The sequence below is a fragment of the Etheostoma spectabile genome, chromosome 2 (genome assembly GCF_008692095.1).
Source record: "Etheostoma spectabile isolate EspeVRDwgs_2016 chromosome 2, UIUC_Espe_1.0, whole genome shotgun sequence".
Lineage (NCBI taxonomy): Eukaryota > Metazoa > Chordata > Actinopteri > Perciformes > Percidae > Etheostoma > Etheostoma spectabile.
This window is the reverse complement of record NC_045734.1, coordinates 8,095,772-8,114,703: the sequence shown is the minus strand read 5'-3', so window position 1 is coordinate 8,114,703 and position 18,932 is coordinate 8,095,772. Positions and strand designations below refer to the sequence as shown.

The 18,932-nt window shown below is 41.3% G+C and overlaps 1 protein-coding gene across 17 annotated transcripts in view; it reads right to left on the bottom strand.

The window, feature by feature from the left end:
* Nucleotides 1-618: 618 nt before the first annotated feature.
* prom1b (prominin 1 b) overlaps nucleotides 619-18,932 on the bottom strand; it is a 28,028-nt gene continuing 9,714 nt past the window's right edge. The window contains exons 3-30 of one of the 17 annotated variants that reach the window (XM_032530879.1): nucleotides 18,796-18,822; nucleotides 18,507-18,712; nucleotides 16,076-16,196; nucleotides 15,931-15,994; nucleotides 15,700-15,789; nucleotides 15,200-15,223; nucleotides 14,727-14,944; nucleotides 14,537-14,611; nucleotides 14,316-14,379; nucleotides 14,034-14,042; nucleotides 13,675-13,834; nucleotides 12,752-12,904; nucleotides 8,826-8,949; nucleotides 8,553-8,656; nucleotides 8,205-8,289; nucleotides 7,942-8,088; nucleotides 7,323-7,394; nucleotides 6,700-6,792; nucleotides 6,275-6,292; nucleotides 6,062-6,115; nucleotides 5,890-5,970; nucleotides 5,406-5,474; nucleotides 4,596-4,685; nucleotides 3,833-3,948; nucleotides 3,235-3,300; nucleotides 2,952-3,043; nucleotides 1,951-1,985; nucleotides 619-1,713 (exon numbers count right to left, since the gene is read on the bottom strand). In XM_032530879.1, coding sequence (XP_032386770.1) covers nucleotides 2,974-3,043; nucleotides 3,235-3,300; nucleotides 3,833-3,948; nucleotides 4,596-4,685; nucleotides 5,406-5,474; nucleotides 5,890-5,970; nucleotides 6,062-6,115; nucleotides 6,275-6,292; nucleotides 6,700-6,792; nucleotides 7,323-7,394; nucleotides 7,942-8,088; nucleotides 8,205-8,289; nucleotides 8,553-8,656; nucleotides 8,826-8,949; nucleotides 12,752-12,904; nucleotides 13,675-13,834; nucleotides 14,034-14,042; nucleotides 14,316-14,379; nucleotides 14,537-14,611; nucleotides 14,727-14,944; nucleotides 15,200-15,223; nucleotides 15,700-15,789; nucleotides 15,931-15,994; nucleotides 16,076-16,196; nucleotides 18,507-18,712; nucleotides 18,796-18,822 — 2,400 coding nt within the window. In that variant the 3' untranslated portion in view covers nucleotides 619-1,713; nucleotides 1,951-1,985; nucleotides 2,952-2,973. Of the gene's footprint in view, nucleotides 1,714-1,950; nucleotides 1,986-2,951; nucleotides 3,044-3,076; nucleotides 3,301-3,533; nucleotides 3,624-3,832; nucleotides 3,949-4,595; nucleotides 4,686-5,405; nucleotides 5,475-5,889; nucleotides 5,971-6,061; nucleotides 6,116-6,274; nucleotides 6,293-6,699; nucleotides 6,793-7,322; nucleotides 7,395-7,941; nucleotides 8,089-8,204; nucleotides 8,290-8,552; nucleotides 8,657-8,825; nucleotides 8,950-12,751; nucleotides 12,905-13,674; nucleotides 13,835-14,033; nucleotides 14,043-14,315; nucleotides 14,380-14,536; nucleotides 14,612-14,726; nucleotides 14,945-15,199; nucleotides 15,224-15,699; nucleotides 15,790-15,930; nucleotides 15,995-16,075; nucleotides 16,197-18,506; nucleotides 18,713-18,795; nucleotides 18,823-18,932 lie in introns of those variants that run through there. The other 16 variants (XM_032530994.1, XM_032530982.1, XM_032530906.1 and 13 more) reach the window with 16 other exon arrangements.

Below are 18,932 nucleotides of genomic sequence, written 5' to 3'. Positions count from 1 at the left end.
TGTGTGTGTGTTAGCTGTTGGACTTTGGACTGATCTCTTGATGTCTCAAGGATTTCATTATTTTAAACAGGCAGGAGCCAAACAGAACTGGTAGTTTCCACCTTCAGTGTATAAAGAAATTGTTTGACATTTTGAGGAATACATTTTTTTTGCTTTCTTGCTGAGAGTTAGCTGAGAAGAACAATACCTCTCACGTCTGTATGCTAGCCATGACCCTGCAGCTAATTATTAGGATTACCACTGCTTTTCTTGGCAAGCCACGCCCATCTTAGTAGCAACGTGGTTAGGCAGATGGTTGAGGTTAGGCATTAACTTTGTATGGTTAGGGTCAGGATAGATCATAGGTCAGGGAATATGACCTGAAAAAATGGGGTGTCCCAAAACAGGAAAACAGTTCAATTCAATTCAATTTTATTGATGGTGTCAAATTCATAGTTATCTCAGGACACTTTACAGAGACCCAACCATTACCCCGAGTGCAGGAATTTAGTGTGACAGCGGCAACAGCAACCTCAAACAGAACCTGGCTCTAGGTGGGCGGCCATTTGCCTCGCCAGTTAGCCTGGCTCTGACCAAACGAAACAAAATCCACATACCAGCACCTCTGATGCTCAATAATTAACATGTTTTATCTTGTTAGTTTAATCTGTACAAAAAACAAAGTGTAAAAAAAGACTAAGTAATCCGGCCAAGAAATGGTCCGGTGCATAACCCCCCCCCTCGGAATTTTTATTTGTTTGGCTCTATAGATGGCAAGAATGAATGCGTTGACATTTTGTACAGACATTTATGGTATTTAACGATTGGATGGTAATGAAATTGACTACAGCTATTTACTGTGTCCTGAGGGTGAATTGTAATATTATTGGAGATCCCTGACTTTTCATCCATGGACATCATCAGGTCAAAACTTTGTCCAATACTTTGTTTCATGACCAAATACTTTATTTATTGCTAATTAGCCAATGTTAGCATGCCAACACACTAAAACGAAGATGATGAACCTGGTAAACACTATTCCTAAGAAACATCAGCATGTGAGCATTGTCATTGTAAGCTTGTTAGAAAGTTGACGTTAGGATTTAGCTCAAACCATAACTGCTAGCATGGTTGTAGATTTGCTACACTTTGTTACTGTCTTTATGCAAAAATAAGCCAACAGGCTTATATTTAACAAAAAGACACAAGAGTGGTATCTTCTCCTCTAAGTCTCAACAAGATGCAAACCTGTTGAGCTAAAATGATGGAAGCTACATTACAAATATTGACAGATAAAATAAAGAAAATAGCTACTTCTACAAAAATACTACTTAAGTGTTATAAAACAAACATTAACAAAAATATATAAAACTTTCAAAAGTTTTGAAAGCATACAAAATGTACACTTGTGTCCCCATGGTGAAACTGATAACGTAAGTACAAACAACTATATTTTCTACATGTAAAACTAGCTATGCAGGAACATTGCTCGGCTACATTAGTTGATAATGTACAGTGACAGTAACACTAGAAGGACTGTTGTGGTACTGCTCTGACTAGTATTCCTGTGCATGAGAGATAAATTCCAGTTGGCTGGCATCTGAGGTCCTTGTCAAATGGATGGAGTTCTGGGGAGTGGGATGCCCTCACAACACAGTCCCTGCTGGTGGTTGTTCTTCCCTTTGGTCCATTGATTACATGATCTCGATGGGAAAGCTGGAAAGTCCAATGATCCTAAAAAAGAAGGAGGTCATGTCAGAAATAACCTGGTGTTTTCTTTTTTATTATGCCTGAGTATGTCATGTGTTTTACCGGTTTTTAATGCTTATGATTTTTAACTGTTTTTACTTGTGTTTTATCTGTTTAACTGATTTTGTGTAAAGCACTTTGAATTGCCCTGTTGCTGAAATGTGCTCTACAGATAAAGCTGCCTTGCCTTGCCTTGCCTTGAGTAGACAAATGAGCACTTACCACAAGAAAAATATCAGTTCCAGCCCTCTTGTCCGCTGTGGAAAAAGAGAAAATCAAATTATATTCAGAAAAGTCCAAATGAAAACACAGTAGTAGGAAACTATTTCTTTATACTAACTTAAAAACTGTCACTGCCATTACTGTGATAAGATTGTAGAAGAAGAAAGCAACTAATACAAATGTAAATAAATATATGTCATCTTTTGTTGCCTATTGGTTAAGCATTTTTGGTTACAAAAGATAACGCCATAACATACAATATTAAACGATGTCATACGCCTCCAAACCAAATCAAGTTCCCATAGTGTTTCATTTGTGACAAGGCAAATATAAACTCTATGAGCAGACTTTGGTGTGAAAATCTTCAAATCTACAAGGTCAATGGAGAAAAAAAAAACAACTAATTTCAGAGCCCAAATTTCTACATCAAAGGCACAAGGCATCTATACAGAACATTTCTTCAGAGATTCCATCAAGAAGTAATGTTAAAGGATAAATGATGTGATCAGTTGCAAAAATGTGTATCAGCCATTACTTGACTTTGACACCTCTTAAAAAAAATTAAATAAAGAACTAGGTCTGTATTCATGATATCTTTGTGTTGATGTTTTTTACAGCCCACATAACAGCATGTCAAGCACACAAGTTAACACTGCGTTACCACAAAATGCAAAACCCAAAAATCAGTAATATCTACACACAATTTGGATACAGGACACATGCCAGCGTCAGGTGTAAAAGGGATCTTCAGCTTGAACCAACTCCATCAGGAGAAAATCTTCCTCGTTGAGTTCCGATGTTTGAATGGACATCGTTGGTTAAAAGAGACAACAAGGATGGATGGAAGGAGGAAGAAGACAAGAAAAAAGAAGAGGAAAAAAAAACCCTCCTAGGTGAAATCAGACTGATGATTAAATGGCTGTTGGTTCTCAGATGATTATAGATGTTTGTTATCGTTGTTAGATGAGGGTTAGTGGAAAGTTGTAACTGACGATTAGTACCTCATCGACGAGTTTCTTTGGGTCACCAGTCGGAGTAGCTCGGGGGAGCAGAGGCCCGAGGGAACCGGGTCAGAGTATCATAATAGGGTGAGCTACACGTACACGCGCACACACACACATACATACACACACACACACACACACACACACACACGGGGAATTCTTTATAAACCTAACATCCGTGGAGAAATGTAGCAAATGTTGCACTGTCTACAGACTCTGTAAAACATCCCTCCACCAAGTTACACCGCGGCATGCATGCAAGCAGAAACACTGCTCATACCTGACCACAGCAAGGTCTCCGTGGATATCACACATGTGTTCACCAGGATTACCTGTATTACCCATACTGCAACACAAGAGCGAGGGCGGACAGGTGAGAAAGGGAATGGGAAGACTCTGAACGCTGAAAGCAACACGGTTGGAGTGATCCTCACGGTCAAAGTCGAACGAGAGGAGGAAGACGCAGGAGAAGATGATGAAATGAGGATCCATACAAAGAGAGGGAGATCATGCTTGTGATTTCTGATGAAAAAAAAGTAAGAATGACGTGGAGAGATCCAGAGTCGGAGAATCCCATACCAAACAGGGAGTGTGCACGTGGAAGAGAACAAAAAGGATGCATGAATAGCGGACAAACATCAAAGTGCAACGAGCCACGGGTAAGAGGAGCTGGAGAGAGCGGAAATAACAGGAGGAGGAAATATGAGGAGAATCAAAAGCCATGAAAAGGAATAATAACAGAGAGAAGGAAAGAAGATGATTAATTCATTTTGTTTTGATCTACAGAAAAGATACAGAAAAAATACGAGCAAAACCAACAACATTTCTGTCTGTGGCTATACAGTATGTAAACAATGTGTGTGTGTGTTTGGACTCACTCTTCAAAGACATCCTCTGTGTCCATCCTTCGGTAATACTTGGCCAGTTTGACGGAGAAGATGATACTGGGGATTAGAAGGATACAGCAGCCACCCAGACCAAACCAGAATGTGTTCTGAAAAACACATTTAAAAGTAGTATTTCAGTCAGCCTTTGATCCATTCCTGTTACACTCAATAAAATACTAATACCTCAAAAAATCAGTTTTTTTAATGCTAAAATAAGTAGTCCATTGACGGAGTAGTTGATTAAGTAATTAACTAACAAAATGCTGTCCTGAGCTGCTTAAATACAGTGATAAAGAGTTTTCAGAGCCTTTAAAGTAGTAAGTCACTCTTTATTGTGACCACAGTCTGTGGCTTGTTTGAGCTTTCACTAAACTCTCCCAAACTCACACACGATATAGAGCTGACATGTAAATATAACATTTTACAACGCCTTGGGGCTGGAGGGAAAATAGTGAAGAATCTATGTATATCTAACTCAAAACAGACTCCATCTCATCTCAGTGTGTGTGAGCGAGTGTAGGAGACTTGAGAACATACTGTTCTTGTGCAGTATGTGTGGCCAAATGACTCCACAGTCTTCATCGCTCCCAAAAACCCAGAGCTCCCTCAAACTGTGAAAGAGCCGTTTATATTTGTAGTTGAAATCCAAATACACGTGGGGGAACATGTATTGTACATACAGCTGTGAAATGAATCAGTGTACCAGTGTACCTTTGCAGCCCGACACACACGCACACGCACGCACACGCCTTACCACTGAATCAATTATGAAGCTGCACGCTACTATCTCCATACTGTCCACAATGTTACTGATGGGTTTACACTGGGCCACCTCTGCAGTCAACTGTAAGGGAAACATACACCAAAAAAAACAAAGAAAAGATTACAGTGTATGTAGGATTATTTAAAAATTAAAACAATAACTTGATGAGAATGGTGTAGCAGTGGAAAGATGATCTCTCCTCAACCTTCTTATTAGACTTAAAATTTAAATCAAAGTGGCTTTTTGAACTGTTAAAATAATCTGGTACCAATCAAGACTTTTAAAAACGTCTGTAATCCACTGAAATTTGTACATCCTGTTGACTCTTTTTTACTGTCCACTGTTGTAACTATCAAGTATAAATCCAACACTACATAAAAATGTTTCCTTTTTCAGTTGAGTAATTTGCCACTTTAAACACACATTTTCTGAAAATCCTCTTAAGAAAATACTAATTTCACCCCGTTTCCATCCACAACTGTCAAGTCATATATTAGGAGTTGGATCATTTAGATAAGCAGGAGGTGGAGAACTAGCAATGAGATGATGTAATCAAAAGAGCGCCAGTCAAACCCCAAATAGCGGGGGGAAAAATGTAGAAAACATCATGTAAATATGGCATTTATGTTTGTTTTATGTATTCATTTAAGGAAGGTTACAATCTCATCACTCCAGGGTTTTTATGCGCAAATTGAAAATGTGCATAAAACAGGTGGGTGGAAAAGGTACCCAATGTCTCTACTGTGAATCCTTATCGTTTAAAAAGGAGACATCAATACTAAAAAGTGGTAGCATACTCACCGAGTTTTTAACCCATACTGTGTACTGTTTGAAGTAACCCTCCAAGCTTTGTGTGAAGACCTTTGTTTCCTAGACAACAACGTTGAGGAAAACATGTCAACAATAGTGCGACTGCAGTCGGTTTGGGGTTTAGGGTGTGGATTCCTAAGTATTTGTAAGGTAAAGTAAATACTGACTCATTTAATACAGTCCAGCAAGAGTATCTTAAAGTTGCTAGTGTAGTGTTATTAATCAAGCTTGGATTGTAATACAAAAAGTTGCTGTTGTTAAGTGTGGTTATTTTAAATATCTGGTTTACATCACAGAAAATGGAGTACAGAAATTGATACAAATTTGTTTTTAGATGAATACGTCATCTAATATTATCTGATTGACTAGTCTGAAACAACAAATGGTGCAAAAAATAAAAAGGAAGACGATGTCTCCACATTTGCACATATCTCTCATATAATACTGATTGTTGTTGTAATTTTCTTTTTTATACCCGTTTCACCACATGGGAGGCGTTATGAGTGATGAGGTACTCTGCTGCATCAATGGCACTCAGGATATTCGTGACCTTGACCTAAAAGAGAGAGAAAGAGAGAGAGAGATTTATTTGAATAATAGAATGAAAGTATAACAGTAATACTGTAGTGTTTTGCTCGTTTCCTCACCGGCAGGTCGGAGGACATCCTCTGCAGCTGCTTGATACTCTGGCTCAGTGTACTCTGTGTGAGGAGACAAAAACCCAAATTGGTACCGAGCAAAGCATCACTGCATGTCTGAATTATTCATTTAACGAATATCACGCCACATTTACATTACGATCCCTGCTACCACAAATACGACAAAGAACACTGTTACATCATATCATAACAGTGGCTTACCCGCGCTCTGACATATTTCTGTGACCATTTAATGGACAGAAAAAGAGAGAAAACAAGTTGAAGGAAGCAGCTAACAAAGACAAATGTTGACTAATTTTATGTTTTTGAGATCTGATTATTTAATTTCTTGAAATGGGATTTTTATGCTATATATTTTGATATCTTTTTGTGTAGTTTGCCAGGAATGAGAAATAAGGGACCTGGTTTTTGTTGGATATTATCTGCAATTTTAAAAGCATAATGCAAAATGCTCCAAGAGGCTGCACAAGATTGTTCCTGCTACTAAGAAGCTGAGTCACTTAAAGTGATATACTGTAAGTTCGCTTACGTTGTCAGTAGAAGAAAGGTGTTTTTTGGACATTTGAAAGGATCTGTGTGCATATACGCAGTATGAAGTGTAGTTGTTAAATGGGAGAGATGATTACCATTGCTTGCAGCATGGGAACCACCTGTTCTCTGTGAATCTGTCTGATACTGCTGGCGTGTCCTTTCAGTGCGTTCTCCAGAGCACCGCGTGGCTGTAAACACACACACACACACACACACACACACACACACACACACACACAACACACACACACACACACACACACACACACACACACACACACACACACACACCAGTTGTTTCTTGCAGTTAAATATTTAGGAAATATAGGTTCTAAATATTACCTTAATGATTTATAATTTGTTTCTTCTTTCCTTAGAAATACATCCACACACACACTAATCCTTTGTGGTACTGCATGTCCCATGTGCCTTTAAATGGCACACCTCCTGTACTATGTACTATGCATGTACCATTAATGTGAGTGTACATGTGTGTTTAGGGTGAATGGGCAGCTTGTTCACACAAACTGAGCACAAAGAAAAATCATTTTCCGGAGAAGCTAGTCCATCTGTATATTTGGTATGTTTGTTTAAGAACAGTTTTTTAAACTAATAATCTCATTCCTACAGTCTACAACATTTTACTTTTGCAATTGAATGATAAAAGCAACTAAGCTGTTGCTGTCATTTGTTGGTACGATGATGATATGAGACTCACCAGTTGGTCGGCCTGAGCCTCCAGGTCAGTGGAGAAGGACAGGAGATCCACAAGAGTGACTCCCTTATTTACCTAAAGCAACAAAACAAAGACACTCACTCATAAAGCAGGGATCATATAGTTTTAGATTCCCTCAATTTGCACAGCATTCAGTTTTCAGTTTAGGGTTTGCTAAGTTTTATTTAGGTGTCAGTCTGGATTTGGTGAAAATGCAAAGTTTTACAATGCAGGCAATTTGAGTTAGAATTGGCAGAAAAGTCTCTGCCCAAAATTAATTAACTATTTATCATTAATATTAACAAAAAATAGAGACAAAACCATGTTGTTTAAATGTATCCTTTTTACATGTGATTATGATCAGAAGATCATTTTTTGTCTCAAATATTATTTTTCGAATTGAATTTCATATTGTAACAGTTACACTTATGTTTAGTTTATAATAATAACCTTGACACATATGACCAACAATCACACACAAAGAGAACCACACTATGATCACTGGTGTGGAAAGTGTATTATTAACCTGAAGGTCTATCTGACCTGGTTTTTGTTCCCATTTGGGAGAAAAAAAGGTATTGTACACACGCACAATCACGCATGCACGCACTGATACACACACCTCAGCCAGGTAGGCTTCATAGTCGATCTCTCCAACTCCAGAGTTGGCAAAGTTGATGAGGTTGTCTCTGCCTGCCTGCTCCAGCAGCAGGATGTCCTGCAGGTCCACCCGCACACTCTCAAACACATTGGCCAGATCCTTGTTGTACTGTTGTAAAACCCACACAAATATAAACTTTATCAGTTAATATTCATCTTGCTCCACCAATGTATCAGTAACACAGATTTTTATCAGTATTTCCTACACAGTCAACTGTAACTAACCACAGTTCTGTTGAGGAAGGAGTTGATGTTGAACATGGTCTCCAGCTGCAGAGAATGGTACAAGCCGTTGTTTTCATGGCAGTCCCTACGAGACAAAAATAGTATGGTCACACACTGAAACTCCTCCAGTGTAAATGTGTGTGCAGTTGTGTGGCTCATTATTTTAGTTTTTTATTGAGGGAATATCTTTGTGTTTATTTTGAGCATTAAAAAGTAATTGGCAGCAGAAAAAACACATTTTTAGATGTGCAAATACATAAAAGGTGAAGTGATCCAGGTGAAAAAACAGTTAAAAAAAACAATGAGTAATATGTCCAGTATGTACAATATTAGTTGTTGGTATGTTACCTGTACATGCTTCCCAAAGTCAAGTCAATGTTCGGATTCTGAAACAGCATCCCAGGAAGGAAGTTCTTCTTGGCAGGATGAACAAGAAATGGTGTATCTATGATCTACACACACAGACACATACATAGGCATTTTCATCAGCACAGAGCCACAGTATTGTCTGTTATGTAACACAATTCCGCTGCGATAAAACTCCAAGATAAAGACAAAGGGAGGCAGAGAGCAGAGTTAAAATAAGATGATTCAGGAAGGACAAGAGTTTGTTTTCAGCACCTTGAATAGCTGTCGGTTAGCCAGCGGTTCACAAATCAACTTCTCAATGTTGCCACCAACAACAAACAAGGTGGTCACGATGGCCATCAGCACCCAGGCGAAGATAAAAGAGAAGCCCACCCCACTGAAAGAGCAAGAGACAGAGCGTGTGAAACATAATCACACAGAAACATGAGTAGGAACCTGCTAAGAACAAGGTCTTACATGCAAAATGCACTAATCAGCAAGGGCAAAGCATCTAAGTGTGTATGAAACTAAACTATGGTATGGATTGTATCCATTTAGTCCTTAGACTATATTGTGTCAGTAACAAGTCTCTACATCTTAGGTGACTTTCATTAATGCATGAATTACAATCTATTAATAACGTTTTAGTACATGTCCTGAAATGATCAACCCTACAAACATCTACCAATTGTCACTTGAAATTATCTGAGCATCAACTTGACAGTTTAAATAAAGTTTGACCAAACTATTCAAATGTTAGTCTCAGTCAGTTACCAGTTAGATTGTTTGCCCTTATTGTCTTTATAAACTAAAGACATATTTTATCTTGTGTTACTTTATGGATTTGACAAACTCCTGCTTAATCCTTGTCTCTAACTGTCTTATATTTCCCTCATTATCTATCTTTATGTAGGCCCTACCTATGCTACAGTAATAAACCTTTCTCATAGCAGACACTTGTCAGAGTAGGAAAAACACAATCATTCATCATGGCTTTGTTTCATTCAGGTGTACCAGAAGTTAGTAGTACTATATAGTGGACTATATTTACTGTCTGCCACTTTATTTAAATCTGTCTATTTAATGTCCATTATATAGAGAGTAAAACGTAAAGAGAAAAGAAGAAAGCACAGGCCTGCCGTCCCAGCGATCATTATGGGGAACGTACGGTCTCTGGGGAATAAGACGGACGAACTAGCAGCGCTCATCAAAACCCAGAGGGAGTTCCGTGATTGCAGTTTACTGTGTTTTACTGAAACATGGCTGCACTCGACATCCCGGACTTGGTGTGGCGGACCCGGCTTTTTGACCGTCGGGCGGACAGAAACGTTACAGAAAGCGGTAGAAGAATGGAGGGGGGGTTGCACGTATGTGAGTGAAAGGTGGTGCAACCCGGGACACGTGAATGTGAAGGAACGTTTCTGTAGCCCGGACATTGAACTGCTGGCTGTGGGGTTCCGTCCGTACTATTTACCGAGGGAGTTTACGTCCGCCTAATGATCGCGGTCTACATCCCACCGTCTGCTGATGCGGAGGCAGCTGCTGACGTCATTAAAACCACGGTTCACGACTCCAGACGCAGCAGCCCAACGCCTTCTACTATCTGGGAGTTTAATCCTGCTCTCTGGATAAATCCCTCCGGACTTTAAACAATATATTAACTGCCCACAAGAGAAAATAAAACTTTGGACCCCTGTATGCAAAGCAAGGATGCATACAGTGCACTGCCTCCCCCCCTTGGCACAATCAGATCACAATCTTGTCTTGCTGTCTCCATGTATGTTCCTTGTGTCCTGCGGCCAGCCTGTCACAAAAGGACTGTAGGAGGTGGACTCAGGAGGCTGAGGAGGCAATGCAGGACTGCGTGAGTCTACAGACTGGAGCGTGCTCTGTGAGCCATATGGGGAGGACAAGACAACAGGCTGACTGTATCACAGAATACATTAAGTTCTGTGAGGAACACCACCATGCCCTCCGGACGTACGTGTTTTCCCAACCATAAGCCGTGGGCACCAGTGACCGAAAGTCCTTTGAAGAGAGAAGACAGCTTTCAGGTCATGGGACAGCACAGAGCTTAGGGAAGTACAGCACCGACTGCGGGATAAACTGAGGGAGTGTAAAAACACTACAGGAGGAAGCTGGAGGCCAGTCTCCAGCAGAACAACATGAGGGAGGTGTGGACAGGAATGAAAGAGATCAACGGGTGTGGGGAGGAGAAGAGGACAAACAGCAGGGAGCCAGGAGAGAGCAAACGAGCTAAACTTCACTTCAATAGGTTTAGCTCACAGCCATCCCCTGTCCCTTTACCGCTCCACCAACCCCCTACACCCCCATTGCCTCTCCCCCCCCTACCCCCTCCCATTTTGTTCCAACACCCCCTCCTACTCCTCAGCCCTCCTGCAGTCAGCCCTCTCCCCCACCACACACTACAGCACTTTCCCTCCCCCATGACACTTCAAGCTCCCCCTGCTTTACATTCACACCTGGCCAGGTGAAGAGACAGTGGAGAGGCTACACCAGCGCAAGGCTGCTGGCGGACGGCATCAGCCCAGGGTCCTGAAGACCTGCGCCAGTCAGCTGTCTGGTGTTTCTCAGGACCTCTTCAACTGAGCCTGACTGCAGAGGGTGCCGCTGTTGTGGAAGACGTCTGCCTTGTCCCGGTCCCCAAGGAGTCGACTCCATCTGGCCTTAGGACTACGCCCAGTGGCTCTCACATCTATGTGAGAAGGTGCTGGGAGGAGGCTGGTCTGGCCTACCTGAGGCCGCAGGTGAGTTCTCTCTGGCACCTCTACAGTTGCCTACCAGCCCGACTGGGAGTGGATGACGCTGTCATCTATCTCTGCAGCGAGCTCATTTGCACTGGATGGTGGGTGGCGGGCACTGTAAGAATCAACTTTTTGATTTCTCCAGTGCATTCAACACCATCCAGCCTCAGCTACTGGTGAGAAGTGCGGGTGATGGGTGGCGGTGCGTCCATAGTCTCCTGGTCACTGACACCTGACAGACAGACCACAGTTCGTCGCCTGGAACGTGTTCTGTTGATTGGGTGGTGAGTGGACGGGGGCCCACAGGGGACTGTGCTGTCCTCTTCTGTTCCCCTATACACCTCAGACTCAGTAACACTCAGAGTCATGTCACTACAGAAGTTTTCTGATGACTCTGCAGTTGTTGGGTGTATAAGGGATGGACAGGAGGGGGAGTACAGGGCACTGGTGGGTGACTTTGTGGAGGGTCTGGGAAGAACCACCTGCTGCTGAACGTGGATAAGACCAGAGAGGTGGTGATCGACTTCAGGAGGAAGGGAAAGGCTCCGCAGCCCCTATGCATTCGGGAAGTGCCGTGGACATGGTGGAGGATTACAGATACCTGGGTGTCAACATCGACAGCAGGCTGAACTGGAAGGTCAAAGCACTGCGTTTACAAGAGGGGATGAGCGAACTATTTCTGAGGAAGCTGAGACCTTAACGTGTGCAGCAGGAGTTGGAGACCTTCTACCAGTCTGTTGTGGGCAGTGCTGCTGTTCTCTCCGTCATTGCTGGGGCAGCGATCGGAGCCAGCGATACAAACAGACTGAACAAACTGATCAGGAAGGCTGGCTCCGTGATCGGCTGAAACAGGACACATTTGAAGCTGTGGTGGAGAGGAGGTCGCTGAACAAACTGTATCTATCATGGATAAACCCTGACACCCTCTCCACCCCACACTGGTCCAACAGAGGAGCAGCTTCTCAAAGAGGCTCGACAGTTTAAATGCCGCACGGACCGCTACAGGAAATCATTCCTACCTCAGACAATAAAACTCTTAAACACGTCATCCCTGGGGGGTAGATGAGACTCTGAGACACACAATAACAATAAGGGCAAACGGCACGACTGGGTCATATTACAAAAGCTGCACATTTTTGTTTTGTTTTTTCCCATCTTGTATATACTTAAATATTGTATTCTTACATTCTTATATTTTGTTATTCTTATATTTGTTATTATAATTATAATTATTTCATGTATATTGTATGTATGTATATTTGTGTGGCTGCTGTAACACTGTAATTTCCCATTGTTTGGGATCAATAAATATCTATCTATCTATCTATCTATCTATCTATCTATCTATCTACATGAGTAATTGAGGGAGTAATATATGGGTCAGCTTTACTCTCTTTTCAGATTGAGTGTTAATCTGTTGTCTTGGTAACATACGCCATAAGAAGGTTGCCGCCGGTATTTGATAAGCAGCCACGTGTTGTTGGTGTAGCTTGCTTGTCGTAGCCGCAGGCGCCGCACAGGAGTCCGAGGCTGTTGAAGGCCAGGACAAGGACGACCATGCAGAGCGCTGCCACACACCCAATCCACCTGCCACATAACACATACACACACTTACAGTTATTGTTTGTGAGGACACTTGACCATACTATCTAACCAACCTTGTCATAATTATACCATTAAACCTGCAATAACTGTTTTGCTGGCCAGTTGGACGCAGTGGAAACAAATTGGCAACACAACATTAACATATTATATCATCACTGTATAAATTAATTTGAGTACTTGTTAGCAACTGATCACTTATTTACACATACACAAAGCAACATTATCATTCATTTGGAGTTGTTTTTCTGGCCACCTAAATCGGTAAATGTCCAATAATCACTCTCTAGTAACTCGGTTTTGGTCTCCAGTAACTCCTGAGGGCTCTTAAGCTGCTAAATGCTTCACTATGTTCAGCTGTTACTCTCTAACTTTGTCTGACTGCTGTTTGGTGCTAAAAAAGGTAGTGTGAAGTATTATTTTTTTAACTTTTTGGCTGAAAACAGATGCCTGCTACTGCCCAAAACAACTTTATAAAAGTGGTGGGATTGAACCAAAGTGGGCCGGACAGCAAACAATGAGCTAAAACTTGCTATAAAGCTTCATAAAGCCAAAGGGAGCTGTAGATTTGGGTTGTATATATATTTAAAATATTTATTAACCTTTAAGCCTAAATCAAGTCTTAAGCCTATAATAAACAGTTAACCTAAATAGTTGACCTTGTAAAGGCCAAAGTTTGTCCCACCTAATGTGACATATTTTTGTTCCTACAACCTGATAAATAAATGTACACAAACAAACACATAGGCACAAACCTGTAAAAATCCAATTGGTCAACCTGTGGGTAATAGGACTCAATGTTTTTCTGTCCTTTGGTGAGGAAATTGGTGAAATTGACCAGAGACGCTTCCACTGGGAACATCTTGGAGAAGCTGTTGATCTCTGTGCCAATCTTATCCAGCATACCTTTTACTCCTACACACACACACACACACACACACACACACACACACACACCCCACAACACCCACCCAACACACATAACACAAGCAGAAATCGAACGCAATATGAATAAGTGATGTTTTTTCTATATCAATTAAAGGCCTGTGAACTCAAAGGTGACAACATAGAGAAAGGGGTTCTAACAGAAGTGAAAAAGCAAACAAGGACTTACGAGGTAGAGCTGTGTTCATCGATACAAGTACGCAGGGGGAAGGTGAGAGATGGAAAAATATGAAAGTTGAAAGACTATGTCAGACTTAATCTCATATAATTTGGTAAAGAAGAAGGGAAACAGATACTTGTTAGCAAACTAAATACACATGCACATACAGTACCACACACCACACACACCCCCACACACACCACACACACACACACCACACACACCACACACACACACACACACACACCACACACCCACACACACACCCACACACACCCACCACTTGTGTACCTGAGACAATGTTTTTAGTTTGTTCATGAACCAGTTTTGGCGTATCATTAAAGGATGAGTAACCCTGGTGGCGGAAAGTAAGAGAAAAAAAGAGGATTTAGAAAAGGATTTTAAAAAGAACATTTTTGAACCTGGATTTGTTTTGTAAGAATATGATGGGGGGGAAAAGAAAATGACAACATAACCAGTAGGATGATGATGAGCTGGAGACAAAAGCTAACCTTTTGTACAATGTTGCTGAGGTCTGTTTTCAGGACGGTATTGACATTGGCCAAGGCATGACTGAGATCTGGCAGCTGACAGACAGGAAGGGAAGATTAGTTCAAATTTGGCAATTAAAATGCCAGTTTCCATTATTTTCAGGTTGTGATTGTCATCTCATGTGTCAGACAGTCTTTAGTTTCTCAGTACCATGGAGAAGTCAGCGTTGATTCCCAGCTGGGACAGCGTGGAGCGGATGGTGTTGCATGTTTGGGACACAGCTCCATTAGTGCAAGCAGGGTCTGATAATGTGTTGGACAGAGAGGCCCGCTCCCCTGATAGACTGGCCTGAAGTTTTGCCGTCCCTTCCTGAAGAACCTCCAAGGAGGAGCTGACATTCTCTAGGGCCTCTTTGGTCTCTCGCATGGCTTCAGGAGAGAAAGGGAGAATAAAATGGAATAAAAAGTTAACATTTTCTTTTACTTTTACTACAATATTCCACAATAGTGTCTTGTTTTATATTGTCAAACCTTATACAATGTACATTAATATACATTCACAATTCACAAACTACCCATTAAGAACACTGAATACACCGACCACAGATCACCAATCCACAAAGGAAAACCACATAAGAAGGTGTTTAACAGGGTACAACACTGCTTCAGATCAGCTCTGATTACCTTTGATGGCATTCTCAACTTTTGCTTTAGATAAAAGGAAATGTGAGGAAATCAAAGAGGAAAAAGGAAAGTTAAAAAAATGGTGAGAATATTCCCTTGAAAAGGCACACTGAGATTCTGCAGTAATAAAACCACAAGAGAGAAAACTGAGTGTAATAAGAAATCCATATAGGTGTGGCAACAATTCAAAAAAAAATAATGATTAGATATATGCAATGGTGTTTTCAGTTCAGCAGAACAACAATTTTAGTTTTTATGCTACAAGTTTTTAGGTTTTGTGAGCATCTTATGTATGACACAAAACATGCATTAAACAGCAATTTAAATAAGAAAAAAAAGGGTTAATGGCTGATGAGGCTTATCACCCATCCTATATGGTGACAGACAGAAAGAGGAGACACTGTTTAATCAGCACTGCATTGTGATGCATGTACCACGTCTCAACAGTTTGAACTGAACAGCAGGTCGTATTAAAGGCTGATACAGAGTGGGTGTGTTACCTCCTGCCATACGCAGTGCAGTGTCCAGCGAGGGAACCACCTCTTTCTCCAGCTGACTGTGGATCCTCCCACCCAGCAGTGGTCCAATGTCTGTCGGGAAACACAGCCAGATCAGACGGTTTTATGACAACACCAGTTATATATTACTGTAGGTAAACACAATGAGCTACAGGCAAACAACGTGAGAGACATTAACAAATACTTTATGTGAACAGTCTGTGGTCAACTTACTGTCAAGGTCTGACAGGACTTTGTTCTTTGCTGTGGTGTACTGGGCTGTCAGGTATTCAACTTGCTGCAACAGAAAACACACATGTAAATTCACAAACTTTTTTTTTGTCTTTTGAATGGCATATGTGTGTGTTTGAGGTCATACCGCAGGTGTGTTGTTGGCAAATGTCTTCAGGTCTCTCAGATTGGTGTTGATGAGCCGCCGAGTGCTCTTAATCTGGGTGGTGACATTATGGTTTGCAGCATAGGCAATGAGTACACCCAGACTGAAACACACACACACACACACACACACACACACACACACACGTAAGTAAAGTAAAGTAAAGTAAAGAAAGCAGCAGTAATCACCAGCAGAGGGCAGCATGGCTACATTAAGATGCATTTTTGCAGCATGAGCTTCAAAAGTCCCTCACTAAGATATCACAGAGACATGTGACTGGCCTGCAAAGTCTCCTGTCTCAGCTACATATCTCTCTTAATGTATATAACTCAGGTTTCTTTACAGTCAAGGTTTTTGATCCAACACACGTGTCAACAAGACTTTCTGAAAAACAAAAACGCTGTCAGAACGGTTGCCAGTTGAGATTTTTTTTTTGGGAAAGATCTATATGATGTACAGTCAATGAATGTGCAAAATGTTAGAGCACAATGTTTTCTTGCTTCGTCACCCTTTTAAATTGTTTTGTAAGGCATTTACCTGGTGATTGCTAAAAATTTAACAAGGAAAACTAGTGATGATGGATAATGACTTTAATCAAGTTTGTCCAAGAAATGATGTATATTTAGTGTTGTTAAACTTACTATAGTAAAGTAAGAAAGCAGGATGGATGGAAAATGCTGTGAAAAAAACATTGGACAGTGATGAAGTCTGCCAAGGAGCTGAGCTGATACGCAATCATTCAGCTGTGTATTTGTTAATTATTGCAGTGGTATTTTGTGTTATTCCTGAACTTACACCCAAATAGTTGCATATTATTTGTATACCTTTTTAAGGCATTTAATTTCAGCAGAAAGCAAAGATTTGACTGAATGTCAATTGAAAGAGAAAAAGAAAGAATCTTCTGTGTGAGAGATTATTAAAGAATCATAACAACAACACCTGATCAGATAATATTGCTACATCTCCATATGGCCACAAAGTGCTTTATGTACTCATATACGAGAGTGTGTGTGTGTGTGTGTGTGTGTGTGTGTGTGTGTGTGTGTGTGTGTGTGTGTGTGTGTGTGTGTAAGCATGCATGTTTGTGTATGTGTGAAAGCATTTATTCAGACAGAGAGGCCTCTAACATGCAGCCAAGTGATATCAGTAACAACTAACTGTCCTCCACAGTTTGGATCGTATTTCTCCGACTGTGCATCTTTCTTCTACACTGCAGGTATGATCCAGTCTGTGTGTGAGCAGATGTTGTAAAAGGGAAACTCTAAAGATTTTACACATCTAGGTGTGCTTACAGGTCTTGTAGAATACTACTCCATATGGGAAAAAAAGTTTTATAAAGCCTTTTGTGGCTCAAATAGGCTCTGTGAAATCAAATAACTTGCCTCAAGTGAAGACAAGTTTATAAATTTAAAAAACTGAGGTGAACTTAGAAAGAGGTGAGATTACCAGACGTCTGTCGCCCGCTCTTTATCTCTGCGGCTCAAGGCTACATTATCTGCTACTAGCATAACACACCTGAAAACCTCAAAACTATTAGCGGTCAAGCTGCATCATGGGTAATGTAGGCACCAGGTTTTGAAAAGGAAGAAGAATTTGTGGAATAAAAACAACAATATATCTGGTTCGGCTGCATCACTTTGAGCACTCTTTTAAGAACCCAAATGGAAACATAAACACAACCTAAACATGCAAAAAGTGCAACAAAAAAATTTGCACACCCCTTGACTTTTGCATAATTTGTTGCGCTACAAAATAATTTTACAAATAAAGTAATTAGAAATCAAGGGTACAAGCGGCCGAAATGGGTTTCCTCAGGAGGGTGGCTGGCGTCTCCCTGAGAGATGGGTGATTTTAAATTGTATATATAATGGTGAGAAGCTCAGTCATCCGAGAGGAGCTCGGAGTAGAGCCGCGCTCCTTGCGTTGAAAGAGCCAGTGAGGTGGTTGGGCATCTGGTAAGGATGCCTCCTGGGAGCCTCCCTAGGGAGGTATTCCAGGCACGTCCAAATGGGAGGAGACCTCGGGGAAGACCCAGGACTAGTGGAGAGATATATCTCCAACCTGGCTGGGAAGCCTCGGGATCCCCCAGTGGAGCTAGTTGATGTGGCTCGGGAAAGGGAAGTTTGGGGTCCCCTACTGGAGCTGCCCCCGCGACCCGATATCGGATAAGCGGATGAAGATGGATGGATGGATGGAGTAATTAGAAATTTCTGTTTCTGTTCATGAAGCTTGTTGTAGTGACTTTTCAGTTAATTTAAGTGTTATTTACATTTAATACAGTGATGGCAGGAAAATGAGATAGAGATGCAACACAGGTCTCTGGCCAGACACCAACCGGGGATGTTGTGGTTCATAGTTGACAGATTAACGTCTCATGATGATAAAGACTGTAAAAGAAGATGCAAAGGCTCACATGATGAAGATGGAGGTGGCAACTAGCGAGGCGGTGTAGAAACCTCTCTGACAGTCGGCGTTCTTTCTCTGTCTCTGGTGCATCTCCCCTCCGCAGTTCTCACAGCATCGACACACACAGAAACACAACCCTATGATGGGAATGAGGACCACTAACGTGATACCAATGGTCGCACATGTGAGGAATCCGACCTCGTAGTAGATCCACTGCAGGAGGAGACAAATTGTCATTGTGTGTGTGTGAGTATGAGTGTATTATGTATGTAAAAATAATGTTACGAGGAGTCTACCTGTAGTAACAGGACCACATTATCTGGCTGTGAACCCATAGCACGTGCACATAGACGCATGCAGAAGAACAGGCACATGTGTACACACACAGACACAACGCCGTAGCAAGAGGAAAGAAAGACAAACAGAACAAGGT